The sequence below is a fragment of the Coprinopsis cinerea genome (assembly GCF_000182895.1).
Source record: "Coprinopsis cinerea okayama7#130 chromosome 3 map unlocalized cont3.3, whole genome shotgun sequence".
Lineage (NCBI taxonomy): Eukaryota > Fungi > Basidiomycota > Agaricomycetes > Agaricales > Psathyrellaceae > Coprinopsis > Coprinopsis cinerea.
This window is the reverse complement of record NW_003307542.1, coordinates 841,519-856,563: the sequence shown is the minus strand read 5'-3', so window position 1 is coordinate 856,563 and position 15,045 is coordinate 841,519. Positions and strand designations below refer to the sequence as shown.

The 15,045-nt window shown below is 53.4% G+C and overlaps 2 protein-coding genes across 2 annotated transcripts; one reads left to right on the top strand and one right to left on the bottom strand.

The window, feature by feature from the left end:
• Positions 1-1,095: 1,095 nt before the first annotated feature.
• Positions 1,096-1,678, top strand: CC1G_14121 (hypothetical protein; the record flags this gene model as incomplete). Its single annotated transcript, XM_002911542.1, has 2 exons — positions 1,096-1,135; positions 1,191-1,678. The coding sequence occupies 2 exons, from the start codon at positions 1,096-1,098 to the stop codon at positions 1,676-1,678; spliced, it is 528 nt and encodes a 175-aa protein (XP_002911588.1).
• Positions 1,679-3,143: 1,465 nt separating this feature from the next.
• On the bottom strand, positions 3,144-5,197 carry CC1G_04448 (hypothetical protein; the record flags this gene model as incomplete). Its single annotated transcript, XM_001829963.1, has 2 exons — positions 3,144-4,454; positions 4,508-5,197. 2 exons carry the CDS (start codon positions 5,195-5,197, stop codon positions 3,144-3,146), a joined length of 2,001 nt encoding a protein of 666 aa, XP_001830015.1.
• Positions 5,198-15,045: the final 9,848 nt, after the last annotated feature.

The window sequence follows — 15,045 nt, the reverse complement described above, 5'->3', positions numbered from 1 at the left end:
TGGACAATTTCGCTTTATCCCTGCACTCAAAGCGATCACATTAGTATCTTCGGAAACCCGAGAGGTGAGTAATAGGAGCGGACACGCGTTACACTGATTGACAGCAGATTAGAAGTCCGAACAGGACCGACTTCAAGAAAGCAATAATGTTATGGTACCAGTGTCACCGGTACGGACCCTCAAGCGACGGGCATTGTTCGCGGAGGTTACCGAAAGGCGGAAAATCGCTCGCACAGATGAGGAGATGTGTACGTAGGGTAGCTAAGGTTGATAACAAGAGAACGAGTTACATGGGGAGGAACTGAAGAAAAGATAACAACCGACTGGGGGGGAAACGAAACGTTGTGTGTCCGAGTCGGAAAAACAGAAAAGAAGGGGAGAAACACATCCGTTGACTAACCGATGTCATTCCGGCATCCATCCACATGTTACGCACTGAGAAAAGGCCAGAGCGGCCCAGATGACGGGGAAGGTGTACAGCGGCGCGGTAAGATCGGATGGGGCAGAAAGAAGGAATGGCGTTGCCAGAGGAAAGAAGTCCGAACATCGGGAAAGAAGGAAGGTGATTTTCGGTAATTTCGGATGCTGCAGGTAATAAATGGTCACAGGCATACACGCAGGAGCGAAAGAGAAATGAAACTCGATCATTGGAAGGAAATCCACAATAAAATAAAAGGGGTGAAAACCCACGCACAAATCGGCTTTACCGATGACGGAGAAGACATGCCGAAATGTTCAGCATGTGGACAACATGCGATGTGGGGACTGCAATATTCGCCAAAGACAAGAGGGCCCTGTGAGCGATAGGCACCTGGATGAACGGGGCCGAGTCGGAAAAACAATTGGGATGAGGGCCAAGGGATCCCAAAAGGAAAAGGGGAACGTGCTGGTGACGACAACAATCACGAGGAAAAAAACGAAGAAGTTGACCGTGTTGACAACATGAAAGGGGAAAGCGTGGGGACAGTCAAGGGAAGGGAGGGGAACGACGATAACACGATGCCACACGATGAAAGGGGAAAGGACGTTTCTGGACATGTACAAAAAGGGAGCGAATGGACGGAAAACAGGCAGCAACAGGTAAACGAAAGTACCATGGGCATCTCGTGGTCCAAAGTTCTGGAAAGCGACATAGGTAAGTACGAAACAGTGCTGCATTGTGGTAGAAAGTCTAACCGATGTACGGTCAGGATTGCGGATGTGGCGGTGGTTTCCCAGGGGAACCAAACGTCGCGTCCTCCGCAGCGCATGCCTCTTCCAGCTGCAAGGTGGGGCGAAGTTTCACCCAGAACTGGAAGAGCTCGCGCAAAGGGAGCTCGAGCGAAGAGTCATGCAACTCCTTTCCGGCTACGGCCTTGACCCTCTGAATACGATGATAGTTCTTCACCGATGCGAAGGGTATATCTCTGGATCAGCGGTCCTATGGGTACTACGCCCAGGTAGTTTTCGACCAGGCGACATTGACTTCTACGTGACGCAGTTCCACGCGGGAATTCTTTGGGATTTTTTGACCAGTAGCCCAGGGTGGAGGTGGGTACCCGACGCAGAGCTTCACACCATCGGGAAACAACCAATGCCAGCGTATGCGGAGCTCCCTTTCGTCAAAGAGATATGGTACTTTTTCAAGGAAGGGAGTGGGCAGATAATAAATGTTATCGTGACTAACAACGACGGGTGAGTAGTCGCAACCAATGCAAGAGAGCATGTGCTTACGAAATGTATGGGTTCAGGTCCCCTTTGTGTGCTATCGTGCAGTTCCACTCGACCTTCGTCATGAACGTCATCACGTACTTCGGACTGGTATCCCTCTACCAACAGTACACGTCGAAGCGCATTGGATGGGTTAACCTGAGGGGATCGCGAATGAGACCGCGTGATTACGAGTGGTTAAACAAGTATCAGAGTCGGGGATTTCGTGCGTACCCAGACTCGCGTATGGGGAAGAATGGGGGCCATGTGTGCGGGAGCGATGTATGGTGCACGCAAACGGAGCGCAGTCTGTACGACGAGGGAGTGGGAATGGTAAAATACTGGGGATATCGACAATTTGACAGAACCTTTCTGTTGAACCTTATGGAGGTGCACTTCAAATGGCGGCTGCTTACGAGTCGATGCCATACTCGGGCGAGACCGGGCAGCGGATGGGTGGAGCTAGAGGAAGGCCGACGAGTTAGTCTGTAGTTAAACAATGAAAAGTGGACATTTGGGAAGAGAGCAGTGTTTATGAAAAAGATTTCTCGTATTGGGCTGGTATGGACAAGATGGGACGTTCTCCAAGCATGGTGGTAGGTGGGTAGAGATCGTAGAGGGACGCGCACACCGAGGGAGGAGGAAAAATGAGCAGAAATGAAGGACGACGGGAAAGATTCAGCGTCGAAACACACTTCAGCGTAACACACTTCAGCGTCGAAACGACGAAGGTGGCAAGGGGAGTGGTACGTATGCGGGGAAGGCAGGGTGGAGGAAGAAAAGTAAAGAGAAAGCAAGGACGATGCCAAGCAATCATCACCGAAAGACGCGAGGCGGAGGAGAGAAAGAGAATAGAAAACAAGGACGACGCCAACGACTCGGCAGCGAAATATGGGAGGTGGTGAAGGGGACACAGCCATACAAGGAATACAGGAGATGGAAGAAAGAAGGTGAACAGACATCTGCAATGGTTGCAATGAATAATCAACGAAACACGCGACGCGAGGAAAGGGAGATGGACGTACCGGGAGAAGGCATAGAAGAGACGGATGAACAGCCGAATGTGGGGAGTGAATTACGATGCGAGATTATGAAGAAGGGGGGACAAAGTCATCGAAGGGAAGGGAGGGAATGAGGAAAGCGACAGGTAGAAAAGAAAGAGGAAGAAAAAGAGCGCACAGAAGGAAGGGAGGGAAAGGAAAGAGGGGAAATGAGCGGAGAAAGTAAGAAAAATGGACATCAGATTAAACGAGCATGATAAGATAAGAAATAGATAACGATGCGAGTCACGTGTCGTGAGCGCGTCGCGTCTTGGCGCAACAGAACCCCACTGGGAAAGAACCCGAGACCCAACAGGCCTCGGAATTCGTGGATCATGTTGTGAAGCAGCTCCATGCACTCGTTCGCATAGTTGTAGCTTCCTGCAGCATAGAACATTGGATTCCAATACTTAATCATCCGAAGAATCCGAGAGGGTGTCCTTTCTTGATGGCTGAACGCATTTCGCGAACCGTCATGAGATCGTGCATTAAAAGGGTTGCATGTCCGGAAATGGTGTGTCCTTTCAATGTCTTCACTCCGAGTTCTTCGAGACGACCAGGACTGGGGAGGAGATAATGGTCCACCACCTTTATTGCCAGAGTTTTCAATGTGTTTCGTGTACGTCCAAACGCAGCTGTAAAGTCGTCGAAGTCGTCGGTTTTGAGGATGGCCAAGGCGGACCTTAGTACAAGGCCCCGCAGAACAACATCCAGAAATCGGAGCCAGGCGTAATAATCGATTTTCTTTGGTTTGACGTCGTCGCGATTGGGCAAGGTTTTACAGAGCTCTGAGAAGCTCAAAGGGTCTTTGCTGGCGTCGTTTCCCCAGTAATTGCTGGAGAGAGCACGGATAAAATTGAGGATGTAGTGCATTAGGCCACCCACCATCTTCAGGCTTGAGAGATGGTCAAACGCATGAGGGGAGCGGTCTACAGCGCGCTGATCTTGAGCAGCACGATCACGAGCTGTTGTGAGTCGGTCCCCGAGAATGGTGAACACATTGGATTCAAAAAATGCTGGGTCAATCGAGAGGACTCCAGGGCCGAGGTAATGTTCTAGCACCACCATGTTCCCTCGAGTCGAACCCTGCTCTTGGTCGAATGTTGGGAGGTAATATTCCTCGGTTTTCTTGGGTGGAATCGCTTTGGGGTCTTGAAACGATGGAATTGTTTCAAAGGAATCGAATAGGAGGTCCTTGACTTCATCCGAGATTATCTGCATGACGTGAATTATAGCGTTCTCCCGGAAAGCTTGCTGATCTTGCTTGGTTGGGAGAATGTCTGAAAGCGCCTGGTGTGGTGGAATAATGTGCCGGCGGCCTTCGGATTCCTTGAAGCGCGATAGAGACGTGATATTGAGCGGGTCTGAGCCTTTCGGATGATCCAGAACGACCAGTATTGCGGAAGTTTGGTCGTGCGTTTGGGTTTTGTGTAATGCAGTACTCTCCCAAGCACGCTTGCGCCAATTGAAGTTGTCGTATGGGAGCATCTTAATCTTCTGTGAGTCGTTTGCGACCACTCGGGCCAGCTGCTTCGCACTCTTGCTCAGGGACGAGATAGCGCGAATTTGAAAAGGATAGGAGGAGCAAAATCCGATCCTATTTAGCGCCTGAACCATTCGCTTTGACACCTGGTTGTCCCAAAGCCATAGGGCGTTAATTGCTCCATGGTAATTGACCTGTGAGCTGCGGAGGTTGAGGACCATCGAAGTAATAAATGTACAGCCCTTGAATCTTCAATCTGAGTAAATGAATGATGTTATATATCAGTTGCACTCACAGGATTACGATCACGACTGTTGTCCATCTCAGATCGTACCACAGCCTTGAGGATTGTTTGAAGGAAAGGGGTTGTCGTATCGTAGATCTCCGTTAATTTGGCCAGACGGAACTCATTCACTATGTCAACCGTGATATCCTTTGCTGATAGCCTGAGACGTTCGGCGAGTGCGAAATGGGGACCACTAGAGGCCCGATTCGAGAGCTGTGCAGCTTCTTGCTCACAGATAACAGCAGCCTTCCCAACAATCCACTCTTTCAGTCCTGAATTGCCCTTTAGAGCGCTCCACCAGAGCTCTAATAGTTCAAGATGACCGTTATCTGATAGGAAGACATTGGAGGTGTGCTTCAAAGTCGAGTTCCCCGAGGCAAATATGGTCTTCAAGAAGGATAGAAGGGAAAACCGAGGGTAATAAGTGGCCTTGTAGCCGAGTAGTTTCTCGGCCTTTTGTTCATCGGTTTGGGGTGAGGCTCGCTTAACCGGGGTGCAGGGGCGGTGAAAATCGAAGTCTGCGGGGTCGTCATCGGGTAGATCAAGGTCCATGGAGAAATGGGCATTGTTTATGACTTCCTCTGGGAGGTAATCGTACTCGAGTGGGTCGGGTTCTGAGGTTAGCTGAGCTTCGGGTTCTTCGTAGTCTGATTCAAATAATCCCATCACCAATGGAGAGCGTAAACGTGTATCATCCATTGTGTGAGGTATCGAATACAAAGGAATATTGGAAATGCAGAAGAGAAGGTGTCGATGGGGGGAGGGAGCAAGCGACGACGCGACGCGAGCCTCGATATTGGCATTATCTAAGCGAGAAAAAATCTCCGAACCGTCGGAGTGTCGAACCCCCACTTTCCTGTTGGCGGGTTCCCAGACGTTTACGGTGGCAAACCCAAATCGGGTTCGTCGCCAAGTAAACGTCTGGCTGGCCGAGACTAGTAAGCCATGTTTTTCTATTTGAACCCGACTTTCACCGTGTGCCACTAACCCTGAGCCCTGACCTGACCCTGACCCTGACCACCTTCATGTGATCGCGGCCCGCTGCGGTCAAGGGTTCGATTTCGGCCGAGGACATTTTCTTTTTTTTTTTTTTTTTCCATTAATTTTCAATTAATTTTTCATTGATATTATTTTTTATTTCGCCCTCCTTGAGTTGAAATAACTCGGATCTTGCCACGATGGAATCACTGGCCCACTTTTCGCTGGTACTGTGGACAAACGGCGAGGCTCATAAACGACACAGGATGCTTAGTGTTCACCACGGGTAAACCCCGGGTCTGAAAGCCAGGACCCGGACCCGGACCCTGCCAAAACCCTACCCGCAACCCTGCGGGTTTTCCGCAGGGTTTGAGCTTTATTTCGTCCAAAACGGCCCAGAAATGGGCGAGTTATGCTCAATTTACTTAAATCAAGCATAACTCGGCCATTTAATGGCCGATTTGGACGTGTAAGGGCTTGTTTTAAAGATCGCGGGTACGAAAATGCGTACCCGGACTCGGACCCGCCCTTACCCCTACCCAAAACCCGCAGGGTCTGCCGTACCCCTGCTTTTCACTAAGGATGCTGGGAATGGGTACTACCAGAGGGACACAGTGCGCAATTGGTTCAAATGACAGAGAAGGAAGGCACGATCAGCCGGCATCGAGGTGACAGAGCCTCCTCATGCTCGGAAGAACCACAAAGCGTAGCAGAAAAGGGGCCCACATGCAACGAAATCAATGAACAAGGGGAGGAGATCTTGACAAGTGCGTTAATCTGCGTCAAATGCTGCTCAATTCAATGGAATTCATCGTCGTGCTGACAGACTTTCAAATAGGGATGGTCAAGGGGTTTTAAAACCCCCGGGGTAGAGGCCAAGGGTAGAGCGGGGGTAGGGGTAAGGGTAGGTCTCTGTCAGGGTCGGAAAGAGAGAGAGGAGAGAAGGACGTAGGAGGGCGGAGGGTAGCCTTGGTCTCACGTTATAAGAACGTGTACCCTTCGTCACGGCTCCAAAGGCTGGCTAGGCCGAAGGACCAGACGGAAACGCCTTCCGGCGGGACGACGAGAGTGGAGGACGACTGGAGTTAAAACTTGACGGTCGAAGGCGATGAGAGAAAGAGTTTTACTGAGGAACTTAGACTAAGAGATTCGATGCGTATGAACCTAGTCGAGATTCCGGATGAGGTACCTACTACAAATTGAGATAGTACTTATAGTAAATACCGGCGGGGAATCTACGGGCGAATCGAGACGAAATGACGAAGTCCAAGAGGGAAAGAACAAGTCGAGAACTAGAACAAGAAAGACGAAATCGTACACAAGAAAATCTAGAGTACTCGAGAACGACTACAACTACCAATCGTAACCCGGCGGATAAAATCCAAGCAAGAACATTCGTACGAAAGAGTCATCTGAGCGAACTAGAAATCAAGTGTCGAGAAATAGAAGCAAGAAAGAATAAGTGGCACGGCGGAATAAGAAATAGAAGAATGACAGAATAAGACGTACTTCGAATACACAATAACAAGAACCCGTTTGACAGCTCGCCAAGCGCGCGTCTAAAGTCCACAGGATTATCCGGCGGATCCGAGAGTTCCGGCACAGCCGCGAGGCCGCGCGCGCGCGCCAGTCGTGACCTTTCCCACGCTCCGCGAACGTCGCGCGTCAAAGTCAAAAGAGGAACCGGCGGGCTGAAATGAAGTGGGTATAACAAATAAAATATATTAGAGAAAATACGAATAATAATATCGAATGGTGTTGAGGGGTGAAGGAAGGGTGTAGTTGCACGTATTGAGACCCCGGCGGTTGCACGAGCCCTGACAGTACCCCCCTGTTACGGCTGAGCCCTCGAAGCCAAACGATGAGGTGCAAGAAAAAGTTGCGACTTGAAAATTATGGAGAAATTGAAGCATAGGAAAATAAGAAATAGTGAAAGAAGTCGAACAGAAAAAGGAGAAGAGGCAGACCGGGGAGACGAGGCTGAAGAGGAACAGTATCACCAATCGGGGCCAGGTTTATCGGGATAGCGACGATGGAAGTCCTGGACCAACTCCTGAGCATGGGCTAACTCGGAGTAGCAAGCAGCCAAGAACGCTCTTCATCCGTGTTCTCGTAGCCCAACCAGCGCACTTCGTAGAGAAGTTTGCAGGTACGGCGGCGACGATCCACTTTCGAGTCGAGAATTTCAGCTATCTCGTACTCCAATTCGCCATCCACTTCCACCGGCGGGGGAGGGGGATCATGACGAAGAGGAATTTTAGACTCGTGGTGTGGCTCGAGCATGGAGACGTGGAAAACAGGATGGACAGAACGCATAGAGTCAGGGAGTCGAAGGGTGAAGGAGTGGGTGCCAACCTGAGCGATAATCTCGTATGGACCGAGATACCGTTCAGACAACTTCTTGGTAGGACGAGTGATGCGAGAAGAAGGCAGCCTTGACGAAGACGCGATCACCAACCTTGAAGTCCGGCGGAGGTAGACGCTTGCGATCAGCGTAGTGCTGATAGGACTTCTGGGCGATAGCGATGGATTCCCGGAGGTGTTCGTGCAACGAGGCGAGATCGACGGCGAATTCTTGTGCGGCAGAGCTGGCGAGGTCGCGCTCAGGGTGGATGTTGAGAGCTGGATGATAACCCTTGTTCGCGAAGAAGGGGGAGACGCCCAGTAGTAGCCGACGGTGCGTTGTTATACGCGAATTCTGCGAGAGGAAGGAGTCGATGCCAATCGTCCTGCTGGTAAGAACAGTAAGCCCGAAGGTACTGCTCCAGGGTCTGGTTCACCCGTTCAGTCTGTCCGTCGCCTTCAGGATGGTATCCTGACGTGAAGTGAAGCTTCATGTCCAAGGCCTCACCCAATGCACGGAAAAAATGCGAAACGAACTCTGAACCTCGATCAGAAGTTACGTTTGAGGGTACGCCGTGCTTGGAGAAGACGTGGATAACGAGAGAGGCGAGCAAGCTCAGCGGACGTGAGGTGAGAGTCCGTCGGGATGAAGATGGCTTGCTTGGACAGGCGGTCGACAATAACGAGGATGTCGGTGAACCCACCAGAGGAGGGAAGTTGCTCGATGAGGTCCATGGAGATGGACTCCCAAGGGCGAAGGGGAATGGGAAGCTGCTTCAAAAGACCGTAGGGCTTGTGACGAGGAGTCTTCGTACGGCGGCAAGTCGTGCAGGAGTTGACGTAGTCTGCGACAAACGAACGCAGTTTGGGGCCAAACATAATCACGGGCGGACCAGTTCGATCGTCTTGTTACGACCAAAGTGACCGGCAAGGGGGTGATCGTGCTTGAGCTGCAGGACTCGAAGACGAAGGCCAGGACTATCTGGAACGTAGATACGCCCATCAAGTCGAAGAAGACCGTCGGATGGAAGCTCCCAACGAGGGTCTGAAGGAATAGGAAGTTGTGAAGAGGCGAGGGTGTCCGAAGAATAAGAAGCCTTGATGTCTGCATGAAGACCGGCGGAATCGACCACGAACGAGGCTCGAAGGGCTGGGGTATAGACTGAGGTAGCCCTTAATGACGAAGCCAGTTGTTCAGACGCGAAGATTGGACGGAAGTTGACTGGATTAACGCTGGCGAAGTCACTACCCCCCTGTTTAAGGTAGACGTCCCACCGTCGTGTTAGCGCATCAGGCTTAGTGCCCAATTTGCCAGGACGAAAACGAACGATGAGGTTAAACTGGGAGAGGTATTCAGACCAACGCGCCTGCCGGCGGGTAAGAACCTTGGTGGTGGAGAAATACTCCAAGTTCTTGTGGTCTGTGACGACGTTGACCGGGTCGCCTGCACCTTCCAAATAATGACGCCAGACTTTGAACGCCTCGAAGATGGCGAGGAGTTCTTTGTCGTGGACATCGTAGTTGAGTTCGGCAGCTTGGAATGTGCGAGAGTGGAACGCGACAGGGTGTACTTCTCCCGACTCGAGCTGAATCGAGAGAATGGCGGCCAAAGCGTAATCGGATGCGTCTGTTTCAACAATGAGGGGTCGATTTCGGGTTGCCAATGAACGAGAATGGGAGCGGAAATAAAGGCGGACTTGAGGGTCTCGAAGGATTTTCGAGCGGCGGCTGTAAGGGGACCAGACGCTTTCTCTGACTTCTCCTGTATCACCGGCCCCTATGTGGAGTAAGGTAAGCGTGATTACGAGAATCCTACCTGCAGATTCTCGATGGCTTGGACGATGTGCGTCATACTTCCATTTCGGGAAGTAGTTTTCCCACGACCCCTCCAAAACCTTTCCGACACAGCTTGCTCCACTGATGTGTCTCAGATGCTCCACAGCATGGGTGGCTGCATCAACTGTATAGTTTAGTCCCACGGTCTCTAGTAGTCGATCATCGTCGCTCCGCACTGACAGGTTTCCTTAGGCTTTTGTCTTTGGATTCTCCCCTGTCAGGTAGGCCCTTGTAGTTGTCGTTGTTTCTCAGAGGCTCAATAGACTTTGGATTCTCCCCTGTCAGACCCGTGTGTGAGTGTCCACCGGTGCGGCTAGGGTTGCCCTTACAGTACAAAAGCCTCTACAACCAAGAGACCGGAGCAGCACTGTCTGTATCGCTGACGACCTTCACCACTCATTCCACGATTCACCTTCGCTGCTCCCCTCTCTCCCTCTTGCGACTCTCTCACCAATCATGAGCGACCAAGCCAACACCCAGCAAGCAGCACCCGACCCCCATGCAACGCTGGACTGGCTGGTGGGCCAGATGGAGCAGAGCAATGCTCGAGCTGAACAACTTCAGCAGAACTACAACCACCTCACTGCTCAGCTTGCTACTATCACAGCCTTGCTGCAGAACCAGGCGGTACCCCCCGCCACACCTCCAAACGAACCCCCTATTCCCCTTCCGGTTCCTCCCGCTCCCGTCGCTACGGCAACCTCATCCGCTCCCCCCAAGGTCTCGCCTCCTGCCGACTTCGACGGTGACCGCACCAAAGGACGCAGCTTCATTGCCCAGTGCAACATCTACCTCTCCGTCTGTGGGTCGCAGTTCCGAGACGACCAGGCTCGGATCCTGTGGGCATTGTCCTTCATGAAGGGTGGCCGGGCCACCCGCTTCGCCACTCGTGTCATGAAGCTCATTGGTCTGGGCCGCACCACCACTGACCACCTCGGGTTCGATCTGAACGACTGGAAGAGTTTTGTCGCCTTGCTCGTCAAGGACTTCTGCACCCGCTTCGACACCGAGACCGCCAGGGTCAAGCTGGAGAACGCCGCCCATTATCACCAGGGCAAGCGTTCTGTCGAGGACTACCTGGACACCTTCAAGGACCTTGTCGTTGATGCTGGCTACACCGAGGGTGCCGTCATTGTCATGAAGTTTCGTGCCGGCCTAGACCCTGCCATCGAGTCCCAGGTCGCCAACCTCGCTCGCGAGCTTCGCCCCAAGGACGACAGCCCCGAAGACTGGTATGACCGTGCCGTTGAAGCAGAACAGAGCCGCCTTGCGACCAAGGTCTTCCGTTCCAGCACGGTCACAGTTGCCTCCAGACCTAGCCCAGCCCCACCTACCACTGCTCCTGGCTGTTCCTTCTTCCCCACTCCTTTCTCTCGTGCGCCGACAGCTCTCCCTGCCGCTCCTCCTGCCCCGCCTCGTCTCCCTCCTCCATCCATCCCCTCTCCTGGCAATCCAGTCCCAATGGACATTGATGCCACCCGTCGCACCCGCCCTCTGCCTGCTGGCCACTGTTACCGTTGTGGCCAGCCAGGTCACGTCAAGGCGCAATGCCCCCGAGCCTACGACGTGCGGTACATGACAACCGAGGAGATTGACGAGGCCATGCAGCAGCGCGCCCTGGCTCAGGACGTTTCCGAGTCACAGGCCCGCCAAGAGGCTGTACAGGCTGCCGTCGTTGAAGGGTCCATTGAAGAGGAGGATTTTGTGTCGGGCGACGAGTGATCAGTGTGCCCTCGTCGCTCGTAGGTAGTCGTTACGCCTCGTTGCCTGTAGAATCGTGTTCCGATGAATCCACTTCCGTTTCTACTCGCAACCCGCTACCAGTCACACAGCCTGCCCTTCAGACCCCTGCCCCTCGTCCCATGCGCATCCGTCTTGCTCGTTGGGAGCGTCGTCTTCCCCGTCGCTACATCATTGCTGCTACTCCAAGCACCAACTCCCTTCGCCTCCCCATCTCTATCGAGACGCTTGACACCCATGAGCGTCGCTTGCTTAAGGCCCTGCTTGACTGTGGTGCTACTGGCCTCTTCATCGACCGGGACTTTGTTCGTGCCAATCGTTTGACTGAGAGGCACCTACAAGTCCCGATTCCGGTCTTCAACGTCGATGGCACCCCTAACGAGGCTGGTAGTATCACGTCCGTGGTGGAGCTGATCCTACGCTTCAAGGATCATGCTGAACGGGCCTACTTTGCTGTCACCGGGTTGGGCAATCAGCAGATCATCCTCGGGTACTCCTGGCTTAGGGAGCACAACCCGGAGGTTGATTGGCAGACCGGTGAGGTGAAGATGAGCAGGTGCCCAGCCAAGTGTGCTACGTGTCGCGACGAGCTCAAGGCCGAAAAGCGCGAAGCCCGTGCGGCAGTACGAGCCCTGGAAGCATGCTCCCAAGGCCCCTTCCCCTCAGTCACCATGGAGGAGGTGGACCCGGATGACGAGGAGCCTCCCGAGCTGTCGGAGTTGTGCCACATCGCCCTCGAGGATGACGACGATGACCCTCTGATGGAAGAAGGTGATCGGCTCCTCATGACCACCCTTCCCCCAGAGTCCGAGTTCATTGCTGCCACCACGACCACGTCTCAGCGCCTTGCGGAAGCCCACGCTGCCAACTCCGAAGCCCAGTCATTCCGCGATGCCGTCCCCAACCACCTCCACGACTTCGAGGATGTCTTCTCGAAGTAAGGCTGGACGCGGGTGCACCTGTACGGGTACCCGCACCCTTGACACAGGTACCCATGCCCCCAAAATCCATACCTGCACCCTCACAGGTATTTCCGAACAGGTACCTGTTACCTGCGGGTCCTACCCATGGGTACCTGTTGGGCACAGGTCCTACAGGTACCCAAAGGTAAACCTGTAGGTACCTGCTAAAAATGGATCAGTTAGAAGTGAATTCCCTCCATTATCCATGGCCATGGACCTTAATTAATAAGTGAATTCATTGTCTAATATGATATACAGAGATTAGGTTCATTTCTGAGCGGTTTTGAAGCATTATTACAGTGGACATGGTCACCAACAGGCTGGCAGGTACCCACCCACAGGTACCTGTGAGGCTAAAAGCTATACCTGCACCCTTGCGGGTATTTTGGCCACGGGTTACCTGGACCCACGGGTCACATACCCATGGGGTTTCTTGGCGGGTCGGGTCACGGGTACCTGTGTACGACCTGCACCCGCGTCCAGCCTTATCTCGAAGGCCTCCTTTGATGTCCTTCCGGAGCGCAAGCCTTGGGACCATGCTATCGAGCTTGAACCAGGCTCCAAGCCCTCGAGCTGCAAGGTTTACCCACTGGCGCTAGACGAGCAGAAGGAGCTGGATGCTTTCCTACAGGAGAACTTGGCTACTGGTCGCATTCGCCCCTCCAAGTCGCCCATGGCTTCGCCGGTCTTCTTCATCAAGAAGAAGGATGGTTCCCTCCGACTGGTCCAGGACTACCGAGTGCTGAATAGCATGACCATCAAGAACCGCTACCCCCTCCCCCTCATCTCTGAACTCGTTAATCGCCTCCGTGGTGCCCGCTGGTTCACCAAGCTGGATGTTCGTTGGGGCTACAACAATGTCCGCATCAAGGAGGGTGATGAGTGGAAGGCGGCGTTCCGTACCAATCGCGGTCTCTATGAACCACTGGTCATGTTCTTTGGGCTCACAAATAGTCCCGCCACATTCCAGACGATGATGAACGACATCTTCCATGACCTTATTATGGAAGGTGTTGTCTGCATCTACCTAGACGACATTCTCATCTTCACCAAGACACTCGATGAACACCGACGGATCACTCGCCTGGTCTTGGACCGGCTGCGTCGGCACAAGCTCTTCCTCAAGCCTGAGAAGTGCGAGTTCGAGAAGCAGAAGATTGAGTACCTAGGTCTCATCATCTCGGAGGACCATGTGGAGATGGACCCGGTCAAGATTGCAGGTGTCGCCCAGTGGCCTGTTCCCAAGTCTCGCAAGGAAGTCCAGAGCTTCCTTGGGTTTGTCAACTTCTACCGCCGCTTCATCGCCAACTTCTCTCACCACGCTCGCCCCTTGTTCGACCTCACCAAGAAGGACTGTGCATGGTCCTGGGGTCCCGCAGAACAGGGTGCCTTTGAGAAGTTGAAGGCGGCGGTCACCTCCGCGCCCATCCTGGTGTCCCCCCAGGACGACCTCCCCTTCCGGGTCGAGGCCGACTCCTCGGACTTTGCCACGGGAGCTGTTCTCTCCCAACAGTCCAAGGAGGATGGGAAGTGGCATCCGGTTGCGTTCTACTCCAAGAGCCTCAGCGAGGTAGAGCGCAACTATAATGTCCATGACAAAGAGATGTTGGCAATCATGCGGGCGCTCGAGGAGTGGCGACACTTCCTTGAGGGAGCACGACACCCCTTCGAGATCTGGACCGACCATAAGAACCTGCAGTACTTCACCACCGCCAAGAAGCTCAACCGCCGGCAGGCCCGCTGGTCTCTCTCCCTTGCCCGTTTTGACTTCCGCTTGCATCATCGCCCAGGTCAGTCGATGGGCAAGCCCGATGCCTTGTCACGACGAGCAGACCATGGTGATGGCTCTGGGGACAACGAGGGGATTACTCTCCTGAAACCAGAGTTCTTTGCCATCCGGGCCTTGGAAGGAGTCCAGTTGGTGGGTGAAGAGCGCGACATCCTGCGTGCCATCCGTCGGTTCAACGCTCAAGGTCTGCACGAAGAGTCAGTGGCTAAGGCTGCTCGCGAGCTTCAGAGTTCGTCTGCCAAGTCGGTCCGGTCTTCGGAATGGTCTGTCCAGGACCACCTCCTGTGTTACTGTGGCAAGATCTACGTCCCCAACGACCCTGAGCTCCGAAGACGTATTGTGGCGCAGCATCATGACACCAAGGTGGCAGGCCACGCTGGTCGTTGGAAGACGTTGGAACTTGTGTCTCGGAACTACTGGTGGCCCCAGATGTCCCGCTACATTGGTCAGTACTGCCGGACGTGCGACATGTGCATGCGAACCAAGATCCAGAGACGCCGCCCAGTAGGCGAACTCCACCCTCTCCCCATCCCGGAGTCTCGTTGGGACACCGTCAGTGTGGACTTTATCGTCGAGCTTCCCGACTCCCATGGTCATGACGCCATCATGAATGTGGTGGACTCGGTCAGCAAGCGTGCCCACTTCCTCCCCACCAACACCACGGTCACCGCGCTTGGTGCTGCTCGGCTCTACCTTCAGCATGTCTGGAAGCACCATGGGCTGCCACGTCAGGTGGTATCTGATCGGGGAACACAGTTCGTGGCGGAGTTCACCAAGGAGCTGTACCGGTTACTAGGGATCAAGCTTGCCTCCTCAACCGCTTACCACCCCCAGACCGATGGACAGACGGAGCGGGTGAACATGGAGTTGGAGCAGTATCTCCGGGTGTTTGTGAACGA